This window comes from Anas acuta, chromosome 8, assembly GCF_963932015.1.
Source record: "Anas acuta chromosome 8, bAnaAcu1.1, whole genome shotgun sequence".
Lineage (NCBI taxonomy): Eukaryota > Metazoa > Chordata > Aves > Anseriformes > Anatidae > Anas > Anas acuta.
Genome location: NC_088986.1, coordinates 2,268,984 through 2,285,467, shown reverse-complemented (window position 1 = coordinate 2,285,467; position 16,484 = coordinate 2,268,984). Strand labels below are relative to the sequence as shown.

The 16,484-nt window shown below is 43.3% G+C and overlaps 1 protein-coding gene across 3 annotated transcripts in view; it reads left to right on the top strand.

The window, feature by feature from the left end:
• CACHD1 (cache domain containing 1) overlaps positions 1 to 16,484 on the top strand; it is a 96,157-nt gene that overhangs the window by 46,878 nt on the left and 32,795 nt on the right. For all 3 annotated transcript variants that reach the window (XM_068690116.1, XM_068690117.1, XM_068690118.1), the window contains exons 4-6: positions 5,084 to 5,190; positions 12,828 to 12,954; positions 15,167 to 15,311. In XM_068690116.1, the coding sequence (XP_068546217.1) occupies positions 5,084 to 5,190; positions 12,828 to 12,954; positions 15,167 to 15,311 (379 nt within the window). The remainder of the gene's footprint in view (positions 1 to 5,083; positions 5,191 to 12,827; positions 12,955 to 15,166; positions 15,312 to 16,484) is intronic.

The window sequence follows — 16,484 nt, the reverse complement described above, 5'->3', positions numbered from 1 at the left end:
AGAAGTGGGTGGGCCGCTCTCGATGAAATTGAAGCCGTGTTTGCTGTTCCTGCAGAGTATCAGGCTGCAGCAATGCATGTGGCTTTCCAGAAGATGCAGGGAGCCTGCACAGTGCCACTCCTGGCACTGCCTGGTTTTGTTCAGGAGCTGCAGCAGGTAGGTAGGAAATCCCTCTCGAGGACAAATTTCTCTCTCTGTACAAATAAATACACTTGGACTTTCTCAAGCAGGAGTTGAAATAATTACAACAACTTATATACCATAAGGAAGTGGTGAACTGAATCCTCAGTAGCTTTTTCTTGAGTTTATTCATTAAAATTTTGTTTTTCCAGCATTCCATTTAAATAAATGGTTTTCCTGCTCTACCTAAGTACGTAAGCAAGTAAAATATGGTTGAAGATCTTGTCTTACTCTCAGGAAAACACATCTAGCAGAGAATTTCCGAGGAAATGCTGAATTTTCAGTGAACTCACCTAATTTCATTTGCATACTGAAATCATTCATATAAATGGACCGGGACAGAACAAAATGAGGCTCAAAACAACGTGGACCCCATGGTGGCTGCTCAAATGCCATTTTTGTGCACAGCTCCTCCATTTTTTCCCCTAAACTGCAACTGTACAAAAGAGGCTGATTTACGCTGCAAATTCAGGCTGAGCAAAATCCAATTGGAGCTCACTTGAGCGCTGTTTTGATGTAAGATTCAAAGCTTCTGCAAATTTATTTTATCTTCTGCATTTGCTGATCTCCTGCTTGTAAATCCTGTTGAAGGAGAATAAAAATGAGTGCAGCCTGATGGGAATTAAATGTCTGAAGTTCAAAGCAGTTTGCACATCAGAGCAAACGTCAATCAAGTGAACATCTTGCAAGCCAGGCAGGGAGCGCGTTTCTCCATGGGGAAGAGATCAAAGTGGGAGTCGCGGCTCTGTTTGCTCCCTCGGGATGCAGTTTCGATCAGTTGTTCATTAAAGTGAATCCAGAAGGAAGGGATTTTTAGAGAGAGGCAGGGAAAGGGGGATGGGGGGAGCTGGGCTTTTCTTGAATCTGAATTTCAGCCAGTGGGGAGGGCTTCTTTTTTTTTTTGGCTCTTGTTTAAGTTTATACAAAAACTAATTACATCTGACTGGAGAGTTGTGGTAGTGTTTTTGCTTTTTCCTTCTGGTAAGAATTTTGGAAGACATCCCGAAGTTTTGGCCGTGGTGTTGGAAATTTTGGGGCCAAATTCCAACCGAGATCTCGGTCAGACAGCTGGTACTCACTCTGTCATCTTTTCTGCTGGCAGAAGTGAGAAAAACTGTTAAAATTAAAGGAGAAATTCCTTAAAACTCAGTCTCTTCTGTACAGAGAAAGGGTGGAGATCGATACATGTCTGCAAATCCTCCGGTACTGATTTTTAATAACTTCTTCCAAACTAAATGATGTGAAGATTTGCACGGCTCCTGCTGACAACGTGCATCGCATGCATACATCGCAGGGGAGGTAAGGGCAGCAGCTACAGCCGAGGAAACTCCTTGAGTTCACTGCAACCACCACGTTGCGGCGTTGAGGCTTTGGTTTAATTGCTGTTTTAATGGCGGGGATCAGCAGCTTGTTTAATAGCGTGTCCTTAATTGAAACAACATAACGGTGTCCAGAAGAAGCACACCCAAAATTCTCCAGCGTGATCAATGGTCACAAAAGCCCGACGGTCGGCTTGCCGCACGCTGCCTCGGTCCTTCTCTTCTGTGTGTGCTATGGCAAGAGAAAAGAGGGCTGGCCCAGGCTGCAGTAACTTTTCCCTTTCCTTCCCCAGCTCTGCTGCTGATTATTTAGTATATCTTCCTTCATTTTCCTGATGGGCAGCACAGGACTCCCCGAGAAGAGCTGAGGGCCTTGCCTGTGTTGATCTTTCACACATTATAAATCCAGATAAATGCAGCTTCTCGCTCTGGTAACTTCAAGCTGGTAGTTTGAGCGGTGTAAGAACTGTATGGCAGGGTGCACACGTTGTTTCCAGTGAGTGTGAGAGGGGATTTTTGCCATGAAATAAAATTAGGAGCAGAGGAAGACTGCAGATGATTCTGAGTTAACCCCCAGCGTTTATTGCTGGTGTTCTGAGACACGGATGATGTTAGTTGCTAATGAGGTAGCCTGTTGCCATTGCTAATAGGTTTTGATGGGAGCACTGGGGCAATTAGCTAACATCCTGAAAAGTCATTAGCCTTCCCTCAGAGTTCGTTCCCCAGTATTCCTTGGAAATATTTCTTTAGCACTGAGATGTGTCGTTTGCAGTCTCTAGCTCTTCCCCAGCTGGTTTTGCCCACAGATAAAATTGTTCTTTGGGCAGTCCATCCTTCATCAACTCGTCTGAATCCTGAGATTCCCCCTCCAACAAAAAATCAACACAACTTTTGCTTGCTTGGTAGGAGCTGAAAAAAACATTGCTGCCTCAGTAACTCTAACTCTGTCCATCACCAGTCTCGTTCATCTTTTTAAGACTAATACCATATACTTTAAAATGTATATAGTGTTTATGAGTATTGATTAAATCCCTTTTAAAGCATGCTAATTTAAGGAAATACTTATTTTTTTCAATGACAATTCTACATAGCAGTGAAGATCCTAAAAATTAAAGAGTTGTCATCAGTAATGCTGATTTCTGCATATTCTGAAGGTCAGTTAGAGGGCTTTGCAAACTGAGCCGTGGCTCTCGTGAGCTGTAACCATGTGAAACAAAACATTTTGTGACTCTGCAGAAGTCATAATATTTAATCTGTTGTTAAGACCAAAGAAGTCAGTGTCTGACGTTCAGCTACGCATTTGCATAAGAGGGATTATTTGTGGTTCAGGAGGTTATTTGGGAGCCGAGTACCAAGTTCTCAGGAAATGACTTTTCTACTTGAGGGGCAAATTTCTTGGTACGGGGAAGGCTGTGCTGCACTCTCCGCTCACAAGTGAAGCCTCTGCTTTAAGCAAACAACTCGTCCCAACCTGAAGTCGGGCCGTGCTGGCGTGGGCGATGCCCAAAATGCCAACTCATGACCTCTGCGTGCTGCTTGCACTGAGCTCTCGCCCCCATTTCAGGAACATTTGTTTGGTTCTGTGATCGTAACGTTTCTGACAGTGGATCCATTCATGTACAGAAGTGGTGGTCTTAAGCCTGCTAACAAATTTTTCTTTTCCTGAGTCTCTGCAGATCTCTTGTAAGTCATAAAAGCTTCCGCCGCATCCTGCACGCGCGGGTCCCACAGCCAGGAGATGGGGCAGATCCTGCGTCTGGCTGGCTTCAGGCAGCCTCAGCTTTGTTCCTTGAGGAAGAAATTACTTTGAATCGGGCCGAACAAGGAGATAGTGGATTAGGAGAGATTTAGTTTGCTTTAAAAGGCTCCCTTCCTGTGGTCATAACTTGATATTTCCTTGTGGTAACCAGTTCCATCTGTCTGCGGGCTCAGTTTTTGTTTCTGTTGATTGTTGTTTTAGTGGGATGGCTTAGGAGCTCGTTGTCTAATTATCTGGTGTGCCTGGGAAGCCCAGCCGTTACGGCACGCGCCCTGCAAGGATAGAACAAGAAGATCCCTTCCCGTTCTTACAGGGCACCTCGCTGCTTGAACTAGTTGCAAATTCTCAGATTCCAATTTCTTAATGACCATTTTCAACCAGAAGAGCGGCGCTTGTTGTCCTCAGCAGTGTTACAGTACTTTGGGCTTCCGCTGTGTTATGGCACGTGTGTGTTTGTGTGTGTACATCTGTTTATATCTGTGTGCATGCACGTGCATGAAAAAAGTAACCTCAGGTTAACCATCTACGTGCAGCTGACGATAAACAACTAAAGAAAGGGTGTGTATGTGATATGCACGGGCTTTGATCTAAAGAGAAAGCATTGGGATGGCACTGGGTGAGGGTTGTGTAAGTGTTTCTAAGCTATCGATGTGCCACTGGTATTAATCAAGTTAGTATCTTCTGACACAGCTGTATGTCCTCTAATTTGCTCTTTCAGTCTTGACAGTATTCAACAAGCCCCTGTTCTGCCCAGATTCTCTCCAAGACTTCTTATCAGGCAGCACTCCAGCAAGGCAAGCCAGGCTCCCCTTCCAAAACGTGATTTTCCGCAGGCCTCGCTTGTAGTTTGTTGTGGTTTCTCAGAAATAAATTGATGGTAGGAAAAATCTCTGATAGGAGGTAAATAGTTTTGGAAGTCCATGAACAATGAGACTGTAAGTCAAACGCCATCAAGAGTTCAAGGTCACAAAGTTATTAATGAGCAAAACTGGCCTTATGTAAATGATACAAAACTGCTTTTAAGTCCTTGAAAGCTTCAGAAATGTTTATAGTTACTTAACCTTTAAAACCCTTCTTATTTTGATTTTGTTAAGGCCTTGGTTTAATTAGGTTTTATTGTCGTTAAAATTACTGAATTACTTTGTGCATTGACTTGGTGATCTTGAAGGTCTTTTCCAACCGCGATGATTCTGGGATTAGAATTAGGGATGTATTGGAATTATTTTACCTAATGAAATGTAACAAAGCTTCATACTCAAATTCGTTATGCTCTTCAGAATGTAAATCCTCAAACATTGCTACAGAAAATGGGTTTGTGTTGATCTACTTCTAGATTTTTTTCCTAAGGACATAAAGAGGGAATCTTCATATGAGGTATTAGGTTTATATATGCTTTTTAAAAGCAGCAGAGAAAATATTAGTGCTGGTGAAAGGATCTTAACAGCAAGAGAAAACCTGGTGTGACATCAGGAGGAGACACCTGCCGATAGCATGCCTGGATGCTTTGCCTCGTCCCAAGCTGGAACCTCTTTAAATCTAGATAAAAGGGCTCAGTCTCCCCTGATCCTATCTTTCAGGGAATACTGAGAGGAAAAATGTAATGTATCATGTTAGGGAGCAGATGCAATCCAGCTGTGATGAGTTTATCCCCCCTCCTCTTGGGTTTCACAATTTGTCATGGGCCCTAGAAACACGTGTAATGGTGGAGTATCCAAACAAATAATTCTTCTTCATTGAACCTTCAGAAAGATTTATTTCCGTTGTAAATGCTGCGTGTGCTTAATAGGTAATGTCTGCTCTGCTAATCCTGCTGTTGTCATTTCAGATTCGATGGCAACTTTAACACCAACGTGTCCAGAACGATCAGCTGCGATAGACTGTCCACCACTGTCAACAGCAGAGCCTTCAATCCCGGGCGTGATTTAAATTCTGGTAAGTAGTATACTTTGGGCATTTGCCTCCTCTTGTAGGTTTTTTCCACTAGACTGTAACGTTTCCTTGGCATAGAGAATTAGCACGGATTGCCATAGCAACAAGCTAGTTCTCCTTGAAACTGTCACAATGCTCTTAATTTGAGATTTCATGATGGAAAGACAATACCTAAAGTATGCCCTTAGTCTTAAGGACTTTAGAAAAATGTCATGAAGATTTGATTCTAGCCTACCATGGATAATTTTGTTGTGGTTTATGCACTTTTCTTCTTTCTTCCAAGGCACTTTCCTTCCCAGGCCTGTCTGCTTTGGCATCAGTAGTGTCGGCTCTCGTTGGGGCCAAGCAAAGAAGTTTCTCTGATCTTCTTAGCAGAGCTCAGCTAATGTGAGGCTGTGTTTGCAGTGACGTGCAAAAACTACAAAATATAAGGACGTTCTAAAATATTCCTTTCTTTGTCTTCTCAAGGTGTTTCTATCTTGACTGTCAACCTGTTGTCCTAACACACTTGAAGAGCTGGAAATATGCTTCAAACCATTAAATGCACATGGCTTATCCCTGAGCAATCAAGCTTTTGGTTCTGCAGCGTGGCACAGTTTGCTTTTTTCTTTTGATTTTCATTTTTTTTACACGGTCAGCTGAAACTAATACGTGGTTTTCAGGTTCTTCTTTCATGGTTCAGGTTTTGCCCAGCTGTTTTGTCGTGCTGTTCAACTTTTTATGCTGACTTAGTGCTGTAAATTAGATAGCACAGTAAGTTTTGGTTGAGGATTACATTTAGCATAAAGTTCTTGGTGGCTTTTTGTTTGCTTTTGACAAGTGATGCAGGCTGCAGATATAATGTTTTTATTTTCATTCTCATGCATCTTTCAGAACAAAATGCTGATTTTTTTTAACCCTACTGTTTAAGTGCCAGAACCAGCATTCTATCCTTACCATACATGGAGCATTTGCAAAAAAAAAAAAGAGGATAAAATGGGATTTATGTATCTGTATCTATCTATATATAAATAGATATATATGCCTAGCCTCTCTTACTGTATCTCTTCTTATAGCTTCGCATTGATTCTGGTTAGTTACTGTCTTAACAAAACTAAGCCCCCATAGGTTTCTTTTTATCCTATCAGCTGTATGCTGCATCTTGAATACAGGTGCTGGCCAGACAAGCTAATTTCCTGATGTCTCATCACCATAATTTGTGCAGTGTGTCCCATCCTGAAGATACGCAGTCTTTGTTCACTTACTGTGTTTTACTGGACTTTGTTTTATTTCCAGGCTCTTTTTATAAAAAAAGGAATTAAAAAATAATAAAAAGTAGTAATTATTAGTATAGTAATGTTTAGAATCGCATTCAATTGTCATTAAGCAGAATAATTTTTGAAAGCAGATTTTCAGTCCCTGCAGTAAAAGCAAAGCACTGAGTGAATCACTTACTGGGCCCTTGAAACAGAAAAGCCATTCTTTACTTTTATACTGCAGAACATCCATGTAGAAAAAAAAAAGCATTAAAAAATATCCCTTCTCCTTGAGTGATGGAAAACAAATAACCTGAGCTAGAGTTTTATTTTACTTTTGTTTTGAATTTTTACAAAGACAAAGCAAGCGCGAGTTCTCGCTGTCCTGACTCGCCACTCAGACTCGAGTGCCTCCTCTGCCCTTGCCTCTGTCTCGAAAGCTCCCCGAAATGGCCTTGGCAGCACGGGCAGCACACAACAAGGGAATTGGAGAGATGGTGAGAGCAGGGAAACACTGCAGGACTTGGTGACAGTGAGCAACTCTCCTCTGGTTTTCCTCTTAGCAGCTCTCAAACAGCCTTTGGTAGGATCTTTTCTGTGAATGAGAAGATGCCCTTGAGAGAGAAATGGAACAGAAAGACTGGGCTGGTGCTGGAAAATGAGGCCGAAACAGGTTTCTTTGAGAAGCACCAGCTGATGCTGAGTGAAACCCAGTGAAACACCGAGTTATGCTCTCTGCAGGAGAGCTGCAAGCAGTAAGCACCCCGAGTCCTCACCTCCTTTTCTGGAGGTGTTTGGAGGTCCGGTAGGTGAGCTTTCCAACCTTCCCTTCCCCGTTCCTCGAGTGAGAACACCAAATGTGCCTCAGCCCTACTGCCCCAGCTGGGAAACGATCTTGGAGAAAAGAGGAAGAAGAAAAAACATAGAAAAATTTTTCTTCTCCCAGCCCTTAAATTCCACTTTTTGCTATTTTATTTTGTGAGATCAGGTTGATTTGGTGGTGGTGGTGTTTTTTGTTTTTTTTTTCTCCTTGAAAAGGTTCTGTTTTTATCTTGGCTGGAGTTTTCCATTTGGATTACCTTTAGCCACAACTACAAAATAGATGAGGAGAGAGTCTTTATTCTTCACGTGGAATCGCAGGCTTCAGTCAGTCAGATTAAGAGATCTGCCCTCACTCTGTGAGTAGTCCTTTATTTATTAGATGACAAAACTCTGCCCAGAGCCTGTGCATTATGTTATCAGATTGCTTGCTCTTTATCTTCTTGAATAAACAAGGACCCAGTAAATCTTTCCTTTTCTCAGCCTCCAAAACGCCCAAATGTCTGGTTCAAATCAGGCAGCTTTGGCAGAGCGCTTTTCCCCAGGAACATGCAGGGATGGGACCACGTTTCCCAACAGATTTTGTCTGTGCCTTACTCAGGGTCTTGATCATTTAAAATGTGGAGTGCCTTGGTCGTGCTCCTTGCCTTGCTATATTTTGAGCTGAAAGCTCGGGTGAGGTAAAGGAGTTGGGAGGTGTTTGGAGGGGGTGGTAACTCATGGCTCAAATCCTTTTAAAGCTTGGAAGCTGGGATCCCTCCTTTCCATGATGTTTGTTACTTCTTTGCCCTTCAGAGTCCAAACAGCTCCCAGGGAGCGAGCTGGCCTCAGCCCTGCCTCGTGCCATCAGCAGAATTTTAATTGGGTTCAAGCTGCAGGCTTTTTTCTGGAGAAAATGCAGGAGGCAGAATGCAGCTTTACTCAGAAAGTCCTGAATAAGTCTTGTGGGTCAGAGGACGTTTTAACTTGTAAACTAAACACATTCATTGTCTGCTGTTGTTCCAGAGCATCACTGAAGTATCTCCATAATGAGGACTTTTAACAGAGGTTCCTCTTGGAGCAGAGCTGCAGCCTGTGTCTGTGTTTCACTGAAAACTCAACTTTTTTTTTTTTTGCTTGATGAGAACTGTGAGGTCTGCAGCTCAATAAATGTAATGCTGAAGAAGACTGTAAGAAACTCTTATAATGAGCAATTATGTTCAGCAGTTCCCTTTTTTTTTTTTTTTACTGACTGTGCTTTTCTTTGAAGATTAATTAGTTAATGATTTGACTATGCTTTGAAGATGTAAAGTGGTATCTAGAAGTGCTAAGTGTTATCATATCGCATTCCCTTTGAAGTTTTATAAACTCTATCACACAGGGCTTTCTCTCTAAAAGTCCTTTTTGCTTTGTTAGATATTTATAATTAGAGAGAATGATCGTTTCAAATGCTCTCATGCTAATTCTTCCCAACTTCTGTCTGCAGCAGCGTTTGGGGTCAGGTGGTGCCGCGTTGTGCGTGGTGAGGACGGAGGCAGCTCCCAGCTGGACGTTCATGTCCCCATCCATGCCTCCAACCTGGGACACCTCTGGGATTTCTGCGTGAGGCTTAGACCTCCAGGTTCCTGCCAGCAGTGGGATATCGAGGCTGGGTCTTTGCAGAGCGGAGATGCTCATTTTAGAGCTGTAAAATCATTGCATGTAACACAAAATATTATTTGTGTTGCAGTAGGGAGGTAGGTGGCTTACTGAAAGTGCAAAAATAATTTTATCCGAAACAGAAAATGAAAAATTAGATTGGTGTTTGAGTTCAAATGGGAACCACAGCTCTTAGCAAGCCTATGGAAGCCTGGAAGATGAGTAGCAGTGAAATGCCCTGCACACGTTTCTGCTGCTGCTGCCAACTCGGACAAATGTCGGTGTCTAGGCTGGGCAGGCAGCTCACAGGGTGTTTTTTGGGGGTCTTCTGTTTGTATAACCTGTCCAAAGCCTGGCTTTGCTGCAGGGATGAGGCGATAATTAAGTACAGGCAAGCAGCTGAGGGAGTGAAATGTTGAGGGGAGGGGAGGTTTGGTCAAAAACAACAAAAGAGAGAACATTTGCTGTGTGTCCTGGCAGAGACCAAGCAACGAGGCAATATCTGCAGGGCGTTGTTGTGACTTGAGATGGAAAACAAGAGGGCACCTAAAGAGGAAAACAAAACCTATTTTTCAGCTTTTGCTTATCTGATGGGAGTTTGTCTCCTGTGGTCATGGGATAAAGAAATAAGCAACGAGACGTGGTGAAATCGGTGGTGTCCAGGGAAGGCAACGTCGAGCTGCTGGAGTTGTCAAAGGAAGCATGAGCAGAGGAGGAAAAGCAGAGGGGGAGCACTGAGGCTGCGAGGAATTTGTTAGGGTACAAACCCAATTGTTTTATTGGGAAAATGAGCATCGAAGCCCTGATGCTGTCATGGGAAAGTAAATACAAATGATGGCCTTGTGGGAATGAGGAGTTCACCTTCAATACAGCAACGATTTAAAAAAATGCCTGTAATTATAAACTGCTTTATTTTAATGCTCTTGGCGAAATTAAAATGGGCACGTTGTTCTCGCCCGGCTTTGAGTGCTCAAGTACCTGGTTTGAAAATAGTCTTCAGACTCTGGGAGACATGCGAAGAACTGAAATTCAGCCTCTTTCTGATGGCAATTATATTATAAATATATAATGCTGCTAATGAGCTAAGTTCAGCATTGCTGACCTCTGAGGGCAGGTTCAGCTCCCCTAAGCCTGGGGTTTTGGCAGCTCAGCGTGCAGCCGGCGAGGACGAGCCGATGAAGAGCCCTCGGAAGGTGCCAGCTTGGTCTCGATTAGTAAAAGCAGTCTGAGCAATTAGCTTAATGAGACACCTAGATTTCCCAGCGGTTACAGGAGGGAGAAGGAAGCCTGGGTCAAAGTCTTTCAGGAAATAAAACCTTGTCACGTTGAGGCTGAAAGGCGATGTTGTTTAAAATCAGTTACATTTTGATGTTAATTGTGAACTGCATATATATATTTCCAAGGTTTGGGTGGTTTTGGGGACCTGGTGCGGTGTTGTTGGTTTTTCCCCTCAAGTGTTTCTTTACAGCTTAATAAAAGGCTCTCAGATACTTCCCTGGATCCCCACAGCTGTGGCCAAGCATCGCGCTCCCATGCATGGAGGACGAGGCTGCAACCCCCTAGATGAGCTCAGAAACACATCTCAGCTTTCCAGACAGGATTTTGGAGAGGAAAAGAGGATGGATGCACTCAGGAGAGGGCTGGGGAGAGGAATTGCTGGTAGGCCTAGCTATAACAGCTAGAAATTCCGTGTGGCTTTAGGTTTATTTCACTTGTAATGAAAAGTGAATTTTTTTCTCAACATTTCTGATTTGGCAGTATTAAAATTTCACACAGCTTTGTGTCCCTGCCACACAGAAACTACTTGTCGGTGACCAAAAACCTGCTTTTTTTTTTTTTTACAAAACAGAAATGGCACCGAGAAACTGGCATCGTCTCCAGTGTGACACCAACACAAGGACTTAGGAGAAATTTAGGGAGACTTGAGTGAAACAAAAAAACCTTTGCAAATGGGTTTGACTTTTGGTTGCAAGATCATGGGTGCTTTCTTTGAAAGCATGAAAATGAAGTAGAAAAATGATTTGTGCTCCCAAGAGCATCACCAGGTTGATGTCACCTGCACGCAGGGGCAGAGAAACGAGCTTTGACATCATTGTAGGAATTTAGTGCCTCGTTCTTCTGTTTCTTCCTTGGTCCTCTTCCTCATCTCATCTCCTAAGGCAGCAGCTTCTTGGGAGTGAAGATCGTGTGAAGCTGCTGCTTTGGGCAGAGGCCAACGTGATGCAGCCACGGCTTTCCTTGGGGCTCGTAGGCACAGTGGAAATGCAAAAGGTGGCGTGTGGGGGGAGAGATAGTGGTTTTTATGGGGTAATTACCCTGAGCTGAATGCTGGGAGACCGTCGTGGCCACAGCCAGTCTGGGAAACTCGAGAAGGTGCTAAACTGCTGAGGATGGGAACTTACACTGGGGCTGCCTGCGTAGTTTGTTGTAGAACATCTGCTTAGGGTTTGAAATGTGCCCTGCGGTGGTTTCCAACCCAAATAGTGGGGTATTTGATAATGAATGAGATCCAGGAGATGAAGCTGTCTGGTCTATTTTCAGTCTCAGCCCAAAGGGGAGTGCCAGAAGTGAAGTGTTCAAGAAAAGGTGAGGAGCTGTACAGCAGAGCACTGTCCCCGTCCCCTCAGCAGGCCTGCGGGGAGCAGTGGAGGTGGCAGCGGGGACATCCCCGTGTCACCACGAGGCAGAAAGCCCAGTGCCACCTCTGCAGCAGGTGACTCAAAGCTTTGTTAATGCTTCTGAGCTAGAGCTTTCAAAGGACTTTGTGGGTGTTAAGTAGCGCTTTCTTGAAGATTACTTAAAAGGGAAGGTAAGCATGTTTTAAGAAAAATGAATGTGGTCTATAAACCACAAGAGGGTTTGAAATCTGCGCTCCCCAGTTACATCCTGAACTTGTTTCGTGCTTGGCTACGCCACCTGGAAACATGTCACCTACCTGCTTTATTCTTAGCTTTTACACATACACGGAGTAATTAATAATCAGCTGGCATGGAGGAATTTGAGAGATTTGTAGGAAAGTCACTGTGTAGCTGTTAATAGCTGTTACCTTCGTTCTTTTTCTACTTTGATTTTGAAAATGGGAAGCTGGTGGTGATGCTCGTGGTGAGCTTGGTGGAACCAGCATGGAGCCACCAACGGCCAGGCAGCACTTGGACAGGATGGCTGCTGCGTAACCCCAAGAGGAGATGCTGTGTTTTTCCTGAAAAAGGGGTTATTGCTCCTAACAAGCAACATGAGAGCCTGCAGCCCTGTCAATTATGGCACAGGGATAATGAGAAACTTGAAGAAATTCTTCAGTCCTGAGAGTGGGAGTTGTACCTGTCTACCCTTCACGAACAAAAGCATGAGGAACAAAGAAAGATTCTCCCTGTTCTTTAACCCTTTCAGCTGTTTGTTTGGTGAGATTTTCCTTGATCCACATTTGTGTGTAAAGCTATTTTTGCCAAATGTTCGTGTAGAGATTTTTAAACAGATAGGTAATGTTAGTAGCTTGGCTTACGGGGCTGTAAGCTGCAAGCCTGTTTCGTATTTTGGGGTTACTTCCGTGTAAAAAACATACTTCATTTTTTTTTTTAGCATTTTTTTCTTTGTGAAAATTCCATATAGACACTGTTTATGTGTAAATGTGTGTTTGCATACATGTTATGTATAATTGCCTTAATCTCTTCCTTCTTTGCTCCTGCCGTGGCATCTTTCGTCGCAGTTATGCTTCAGAGGTTCAGGAGCAGTCATCCCATTAAATAAAATCTACCAAGTCTAATGTTAGGTTTCTAAAAGACTTCGACTGTTTGCAAATCAGATGTGAAGCTCTAGCAATCCTCAAATAGAGCTGCTTGGGCCCCTTGTTTATATCCCCTGGTTATTCTTCTCCAAGTACATATGAGAGAGGCCTTTCATTAAACGTAGCTCTCAGTTTGCCCTCCCTTCATAACTCTCCTTCATTTGTCATTTTTCCTGTCCAACTTCCAGTTCTTGCTGATAATCTGAAGTCAAACCCGGGGATTAAGTGGCAGTATTTCAGCTCAGAAGAAGGCATTTTCACCGTTTTCCCAGCCCACAAGTTCCGGTGCAAAGGCAGCTATGAACACCGCAGCAGGTACGAATCGACTCCTTACCATTTAGGGGGCAAAGCACAAAAATTGCATTCCTCGAGTACTGATTTTTTTCCAGTGTTTTGCTTTTCCAAGTCAACAACATTCATGAGTAACTTCTGCTGGGGTCCCTTGGTTTTCTTAGGTTTGTTTTTAAAGTACTAGATTTCATTTAAGAAGAAGCAGCTTTAAAGTACGACACAGTTGCCAACAGGTTCCTCACATCTCTCAAATCAAATTAGCTGTACAGAGCAGTAACCTGTAAATTGAAGGTCAGCCCACAGGCAAAATTTGGTTTGTATTTGACTCATACTTGACCCCTATTAGCAAAGCAGTGAGCACGTACTCTGCCGCTGAGGCAGGTGCATGGCTTTGGGGAAGGGGGCTGGAGGGATAACAGATGGGAACGGCCCTCAGCAAGAGCGCTTCTGGTACCTCCCCCCGAGGTTCAAGTGGCACGTCGTGGGTAGCAGGGAAGCAATAGTGGACACTTTCTGTTTCTACTGAGAAAATTGTAGGAAAAAAGAACCAAATGGTGACATGGTTTTGCTATTCAGGGTAATAACTTGCCTGTTGCATCTGGAGGCACGCAGCAAAGCAGTTGCAGTGTGCTATTTTACCCCCGGCGTTTGCTGTCAACGCTACGGGGATTGATCAAGACTCAAGGGTGGATTCTTCTGAGAAAGTGCAGTGGCTTTAGTCACCATTAGGTCACAAGTTAGCTAATTGTACCAGTTAATCAATCTATGCGGGGGAAGCATTAGCCCATCCAAGTACATTTCCACAGAGCTGAATGCACAGAAGCTGAACAGCGCTTTGGTTTCTTGACAGAGTTGAGCAATCAGCTGTTTACTGGTGCTATCTTCTATGTATCATCAAAGCTTGAAGCGTCTGGGCTTGATTAAGTTTCCTATAGCCTTGGAAAGGTGCGGTCTGAAGACGTGAGAGCTGGGAATACCTGAGTCTCCATCAGACTTTTGACACTAAAACCATTGGTGATTTCATGCATATCACCTAATCTTGGTCTTAGCTTCTCCATGGATAAACTAGGGATATTATTTTCCTGCTAAGATTTACCTTGCAGGGTAGTTTGGACAGATTAATTAGTTAATAGTAAGTGCTTTGAAGATCAAACGTGCTCTCTAAGTTCTAGGTATTCATACCAGGGTAGAGCTGCAGGCAGTTCCACAATTAGGAACAGATTTGTGCCAGTTGTTTGCTGCAGTGCCTTGTCCAAAACCTCCTGCGTCTCTTTATCTGTTGATACGATTGCTGTGGCTGTCTTTAATATAACAAAATTTAGTATAACAAAATTTAATATACCAAAATTTAGGTTCCAGAACTCACACTTGACTCTTAAGTAGTTTTTGGGTCTGGGATAAAGAAGAAAAAGGGGCCCTGTCAAATTTTCCCCTTCCTTCTTGCTGAAGATCCTCCTAATTTCTTCCAGGTTGAAAGAGCTGGAAGAGCTCGTGAAATCTTTCTCACATACCTCGCAATATTGAGCTGTATCTGAGCAGCCCTTCACTGACAATATGTTTTTTAATGTTAGCACAAACAGACGCGTGGCAGCACCGAGCCCTCACCCAGGTTTGAGGCAGCTGGGCCACGCGGCTCAGAGCTGCGCATACCTGAGGGGATGTGGAGCACAACCCGTGTGAAATCCTCCAGGGCTCCAAGAGAAAAACTTTTCTTGGCCAGAAGCCTTCTCTTATTAAAATAAACCAAGCTCCCTATGCTAATGGAACTCTGCACAGCTGCACAGGTTTTTACTTGTCATGTAACCAGCAAATACCCACCATTGCGCTTACCTTGCCATGTGAGTAATGTTCCCGGCACCCAACAGTTATCATTAAACAATTGGTGCTTATCACGCTCAGTCCAAAGCCTGCTGCAAACAGTAGTCCCAAACACTGCCACTGCTTCAGCAAAATTTTTTATTTCTAGCTGGAAGCAGCTGCTGTGCTAGAGGGAGAAGGATCTGACACCTGACTTGGGTTCAAGTCAGGAACAGTAAAAGCAAGGGCCGTTTCTTTAGGTCTGGATTCCCAGCTGGTCTTTCCTGGTGGAAGTTCTTATAAAATCAAAAATTCCTTTTGTAAGTTATTGTTTCTTTGTGGGGCTGTTCTTGTTTTTAGTTCTCGGCTATTTTCACTTGTAAACATCTTCGTGGAAATGATGACTCACGGCAGTGGTTTGCCTTCCATTCTCCTGCAGGCCCGTCTACGTTTCTACTGTCCGACCTCAGTCCAAGCATATCGTCGTCATCGTGGACCACGGGGCTTCGGTCACTGAGACACAGCTTCAGATCGCCAAAGATGCTGCTCAGGTTATTCTGAGCTCTATAGATGAACACGATAAGGTGAGCTTTCTGGCAGCGATGAGCATGGTTCTGTTGGTTTCAACTCTGCCTGATGTTTTCAGCCAAAGCGGTGTTTTTAACGTGTGGTCCGTGGATTCATGGGGATCAGTGATCTGCTTCTCATGGGTGATGAGGAATCAAACTCACTTTTGGAAGCCTGTGTTACTGTGGGGGAAGCATTTGGTGATCCAGAGGCTGAAAAAATTGAAACCCACTGATTTAAGGCAAAATCTTGTTTCTGAGTAATCTTTAAAGGCTCTCAGTCTTGGCAGAGACTTCAGGTGATGGTCAGCAGTGAGATACAGCAGGCGACTGGAACCGTGCTCTGAACTTGATGACTGATTTCTGAAGTGTTGCTTTGAGTGACTCATTTTGCCTCTGAGGCTGTCCTCTTGCCTGGGAAAATGGAAATGATTTATTCTGCTGTTATTTTGGAGTGATCTGAAATGTAATTAGTGTTTGGAAGATTCCCAGACGGCCGTGATACCAGCAAGAAAAGGATAAAGCAAAAGGCCAAGAAATCTGTATTGTATTTCTTGTTCTGCCATATACATTCAACTTGACATTGAGAAAGTCACTTAACCCATCTTTTTGTTTGAAGCAGGGATTACAACATGGGCACAAAAGGTGCTTGTACAAGTCCATAAGCAGTCCCCAGTTCTGTCTGTACTTCCAGTAATTCTCTGATAGTGGGACCTTGCTTACTCTTGCTGCTTGTTTTCCTGGTTGGAAGGGAGTTTCAGTCAAATTACACTGAAGAATTACTGGTTACAATCTTTGCCTTAAGATAATAGTATGGAAAAAACACCTCTAACTTCTTTCCTTTTAGAGAGTTTGCATGCAGTATAATAATGCTTACAGTTAACCAGAATTAATAGTACTTGCATTTAAGTGCCAAACGTATTTGTCTGAATAGAGACCTATAATGAAGAAAATACATTTGAGAGCGAGATTACTTGGTCAGTAGCTCAGTGGTTACGAAACCTGTTAAACGAGTAAATAATTACTGCTTTATTCTGTGACTTTCTTGCATCAGTCATAATTTAGAATAAAGCATGCCACTCGTTTAATTAGATTGGTATGTTATATGTATATTAGCACAAGTGTTACCACTACGTGCCTTAACTCATTTACAGGATAAAAATTGATGGTAGATCTGGTCACCTTGATTAA